This window comes from Nicotiana attenuata, unplaced genomic scaffold (genome assembly GCF_001879085.1).
Source record: "Nicotiana attenuata strain UT unplaced genomic scaffold, NIATTr2, whole genome shotgun sequence".
NCBI classification, from domain to species: Eukaryota; Viridiplantae; Streptophyta; class Magnoliopsida; order Solanales; family Solanaceae; genus Nicotiana; species Nicotiana attenuata.
The window spans coordinates 394479-400045 of NW_017670469.1; the positions used below are offsets into that span (position 1 = coordinate 394479).

A 5567-nucleotide genomic window follows, 5' to 3' on the forward strand; every position below is an offset into this window, starting at 1 on the left:
GCTCAACGTCGGCCCACGCACATGTCAGTAAAGCTAGTTGGCTGTCCCATCTCCTTTTCTCTATCACGCAACGTCTCTTGTACTAAGTTTTGGCTCCCCCCCCCCCCTCCTTATAAAAGGAGTGTCATTAATACCCTGTAAGGCAGAGCTCCAACAATTCTACAAAAGTGCAATAATATCTTTTCTCTTCTCTCTAAAAGCTTATTGGCTCCCACTGATCCGAGGATACCTCGATATCCTTCGCCTGTATATGTGTTCTTCATCGTATGATTTAGTTTCGGCTATAAAGAGCTTTATTTGATCGTATCTCTAACTGTTATACTACCCTCGATTGTCCCCGATAGCCCGAATTCGATCTCGAGGTCGACCCCGAAGCCCCCATCGACCAAACCTACATCCGGGTAGCAGGCCCTCCGGTTCGATCATTATCTCGTTTTGACTCACGCTCCATCGTTAAATTACATATTAGTAGCATCATGTGCGCTCTAACAACTAGCTCGGGAATAGATCACGTATTTTTAGAGTCCCATTTTACAAATTTAATTGTCGTTACCATTTTCACGGTAAACAACCTGCACCCATGCTTGCTGCATAGAGTATGATAACTTATGAATGTTTTTCTTTTGTGCTTTTGAAGTTTATGTTTGTGAAAGAGAAAACAAAAGAAAAGAAGAGAGATAACTGCTATTGAATTGATTGATGAATGCGAGGGCTTCCTATAAAGTGGATACATGAAATTGGAATGTTTTCCTAATTATCGGAAATCGTAATTGTGAAAAATTCATTAAGAATATTCTCTACAATATTTGTACAATTATGACATATAGAATAAAATTTGGAGACATTCCAACGTATAGTTGCATTAGTTCTCTTGACTTTCAATGCGGACTATCAATTTTATGGTGGTGAAGCAACTTGATTTTGTGAAGTGAAACTGGAATGCTGAGTCGAGTATCTGAAAAAAAGTTGTTGCTAAAGAAGCAGTTATTTCAACAATATCGTTGCCGAAATGTGTTAAAAATAAAATAAAATTGAGTTGGTACCATCATCAAGTATATCTGAATGACGGCGGTGCTACTATGAATCGATGTAGCGTAATTGAGAATGAGGACATGCACGATGCCAACTTGACTTGATCATTTACAAAGACAAGCATGCTGCTAGCTTGACTGAATAATGCTCGCTGACAGTTGATGGTGTTGAAAACTTGAATGTGCAATAACATGACATTAACTGTGTGACTGATGACATGGTACTGATGGGACAAAAGTTGACCACTGACATGACGGGGCAAAATACTTGACAAATCATCTTTACTGATGAGTGATGACATCAGTCATAAACAAAATGAATTTTTGACTTGTCAGGTAGGTAATGTAGACCGATAATATAAGCACTACGAGAACAACTAGTAGTACATGTGACTCATGAGACAATGTACCAGTAGAGACTTGAGCTCTCTGGCTGAATGTGTGAGTGAGTGTGGAGAAATTTGAAAATGAGAGTTTGCTTTTGTGTATAACAAAACGAACCTCTATGATGTTTGGAAAATATCAAAGAAAAACATGACAAGAGATGTGGTATCACTGGATTGATCATCAAAAAGAAATATGAGTGATAAACTATAAAAGAACTTTGACTAACACCTCTGTGGTAGGCAAAAGCTACTTAGATCTCTTGCAAGATCGTAGAATCTTTGCTACCATGTGAAAAGAGAGAACAGGAGAGAAAATTCTCATTGAATTGAGTGACAACATTGGGGCTTATGATGTAGAAAATTTGAAATAGAAAACTTCCCTGATTATTGGGATTCCTTATTGTGGAACAATTTTTGGGATCATTTGATGTAATATATTTTCACATTTAACCTGTACATATAGAATAAAGTAGACACATTCTAGCATAACTGCTTCGTTTCTCAACTTTTAACATTGATTTCACATTTTTCTGAGAAAAGGTAAGTTTTATAAATGTAACACGAAATGTGCTTCAATACTAATAAAGATAATCCAGTCTCCATATCTTTATCTATCCAATACAGCGGGAATTCTAATGTATCTAACAAAGATTTTACTTCAGTAACAAATTCTTCTTTCCACCAAAAAGAAAAGACAAAAATATACACTTGTTGGAGCTGGTTTTATTTTCAAAACATCTAGCATTCATTCTTTCCAAATGGTCCACCAGATTGTAGCTGATATGGTACACCGTCATCTCTTTTGCTCCTTCGACATGCCTTTTCTGTACCATTTTCTTGACAAGTCAATGGTACATCTTGACTATGTTGCTCGTACTCTTCAAAACTACTGCCACACCCGTGTCAGACCCTTCAAAAATGTATTACTTTTGGAGGATCAAACGCGCACTCAATGATATTTTGAAGAGTCCGAGCAACATAGCATCTTGGCATTGTCCAATGAATGTCCAACAAATTCGAAAAAGAGATATTATAAAGCGACAGGGAAATGCAAAATCAGGTGGAGTATACTTTTCAGGCTTCATCCTCATAGGTAACATCTGGCACATAACTGGAGTACCTTTTTTCAGGAGGTTTTCCTGTGTTAAACATGCTTCATTTGCAACCACCACAGAAAGCATGCTACTTCCAACGGTGCTTTTGTTCTCCATATGTTCCTCCATGGCCAGGTGTTAGGCCTGCCTTCACCAACAGTCAATAACTTATAATAAGAGCTTACAGTAAATGAACTGCATCTTCCAAAATTCCTTTCATCATTGCTGGACAAGGTTTAAAAAGGTTCCAATCATCTAATAAAATCTGTCGTCCTGTTTATCTCCCTGTTCCACTCATTCTGGATTCTGCAATTGTTGATTTCACATTCCTCCTTATTGAATGTAGTACTTGCGGACTTGACCTATTGTTTTTTCAGTTGAATGTTAGATAGAATAGAGGCTTTGGAGAAAAAGTCCTCCTAAAAAATGTGATGTGTCCTTTTTAGAACTTGGCCTCTTGCTTGTGTTAATCTGTGTGTCCGCATGCGCGTTTTGTTGCGAAAGCCAGTGCTTATTCTGTTTCCTCATCTTGCTACTTTATTGAGTAGTGCGGCAATTCTTGAGAGAAGTTACTGACTGTTATTTCATAAGTTATTTAAACTATACAATTCTGGGAGACGTTCTAGTGCTGACTGTTATTTCTCATGTTATTTAACATTAATCAAATCCCTTAAGCTGCCTTCTTATGAAGTGTATCATATCACTTGATTTGCTAATGTCAATTGTGAGTTGATACAGTTGCTGCATCCTGATTTGACCATGTGACTCTGAGAGAGTCTGTAGTGAACTAGGTACCGCTAACTTGTAGCTTGTGTACATGAGCTTATAGTCTGTGTTCTCTACCAACTTAGAGTATTTCATTTTTGTTGCTTTTCCGCTCTTTCAGGTTATGTTCTCTGTTAGCCTGTTAGGTAGATTCTTTAGAATTAACAAGATGTTGATTTGCAGTTTAATCGCACTTTCTCAGTAGTTCTGGTCCGTTGGTGCAGGTTTACATGTCGCTCTAATGATGTTCACTGGCTATCTGGTGGGATATTATGCATTCAGGGCATTATTTAGTCACAGTCCAGCAATGGTAAGTTCTTGCGTTGAATTAGTCATGACTTCATTTGATACAGGCTCTATATGTGGGAGCAACCAAAGTCTTCATTCTGTTTTTGTCTTTTACTCTGGTCCTATCTATTGAAGTTTAATTGCTATTTTCTTACTCGTTCTTCAGAGCGCCGCCGGAGGCATTCTTGGATTGGTTGGTGGCATGCTTGTTGAGACACTTCTCTTTATTATTAGAACTTCAAGTCAAGATAGAAAACCTACTAGAAAATCCACTTCTTTCACTTCGAAGCAGAAAAAGAATCAGTAGGCTTCATCACAAGAAGTTGTTCCTTTCTAACTTTCTGAGAGGAGTAAATCTTTCTTTTCTTGATAGCTTATTTATTTCTCCGCATGATTTTTTATGTTGTAAAAATCAGAGTGACGAGCCATGCCCATAAAGTATTCTTCCCCCTTCCTCTTTAAGTCATGTAGAATTGTTTCTGCTCTTACAAGCTGCGTATCTTTAAAATACGCAGGAGTACTTATTGACCCAAAAAGGATGATACTGAGGGTTAAAGCATCTATTTCAGTTACGAAAACTGTAGTACTCTTGCCGTCTAATGATGGTGGACAAGTTTAAAGTATGAGAGTTAACTATTCAATTTTAATAGTACTTGTGTATCAAACTCCTTCTCCTTTTCAGCGAAAAATTATGTATTTAAGTTTAAATTTCTTATAATCAGAATTCCTTAAGATGTTTGGAAAATTCACTAACAAAGGAAGAATTGTTTGATTATTCACTAATAGTAGTCTTATATGAAGTGGGATACAGTTATTAGTAAATATGTTTTAGGAGGTAACAACAAAAGAGGCGAATTTCCTGGGATACTTGCATTCGAGCCAATACCTTTTGGTTGTGAGAGTATGATATCTCATAACACCCTCACCACTGTCATCTGTTGTTGCTAACAATCAGCTGTTCCTTAATTCCCTTCTAAAAGGAAATGAACAAGAGGTGAGGTGACCAATTAGGAATATGCAGAATGTTATAGAAGTCAATGTTTCCAAATACAACTAAATGTGAAAGAGAGCACTCAGAAGTTGGTTCAAAGACTATCACAAGAAAAGTGTATCCCTCTGCACAAAAACCATTTCATCTAAGGCTCCCTTGTTGGATTGTTGTGTCGACGAATCTACAAAATAAAAGAGTATCTTGATGCACTGGCTGAAGCACTTGTCCTTGTACCTTGCGAAAGAGTATAATCTTGTGATGACCCAATTTGCCGTTTTGAGCATTCGCATTTTGTTCGGTGGCTTGACGTCTAGAGTAGCTTCATATATGATGTATTATGACTTGCATGTATGGTTGGTTTCGATGTTCGAGAAGTTCAGGATTGATTTGGAAGAGAAATTTTCACTTTTGAAGGCTTAACGTTGAAGAGTTGACCAAGGGTTGACTTTTGTGTAAACGGATCAGATTCGTGTTTTGATGGTTCCAATATGTTCATATGGTGATTTTGGACTTAGGCATATGTACGGATTCGTATTTGGATATTTCTAGAAGTTTTAGGCTCTGTTTGGCAAAAGTTGAAAATTTGAAGGTTTGAAAAGCTCATACGTTTGACCGGGACTTGACTTTGATGTTATCGAGCTGGGATTGTTGTTCTGGGAGTTAGAATAGGTTTGTTATGTCATTTGGGACTTGTGTGCAAAGTTTGGGTTCATTCCGGATTGGTTAGACTTGAACCGGACGTTTGGTTTGAAGTTGGAAGTTTATGAAATTAAAAGAGTGACCTTGTTCGATGATTCTGTTTTGATGTTATTCACTGTGTTTTGAATCCTCAGATAAGTTTGTATTAGGTATTGAATCTTGTTGGCTGGACTGGACAGGGTCCCATGAGGTTCGGGTGTGATTCGGGGTGGTTTTGCGCCATTTTTGTTTATGTTGTATTGCTGGTTTTTCTAGTTTATCTGTTGAGCATCGTGTTCGCGGTTAAGCTTTCCCGTTCTCGAGAGGAAACATG

General features: G+C 37.6%; 1 protein-coding gene across 1 annotated transcript in view; it reads left to right on the forward strand.

The window, feature by feature from the left end:
* Positions 1-3871, forward strand: part of LOC109239865 (RNA-binding protein Musashi homolog 1-like) — a 10886-nt gene extending 7015 nt beyond the window's left edge. The window contains exons 3-6 of the mRNA XM_019406458.1: positions 2548-2611; positions 3398-3422; positions 3501-3586; positions 3731-3871. Coding sequence (XP_019262003.1) covers positions 2548-2611; positions 3398-3422; positions 3501-3586; positions 3731-3871 — 316 coding nt within the window. The remainder of the gene's footprint in view (positions 1-2547; positions 2612-3397; positions 3423-3500; positions 3587-3730) is intronic.
* The last annotated feature ends 1696 nt before the right edge of the window (positions 3872-5567 follow it).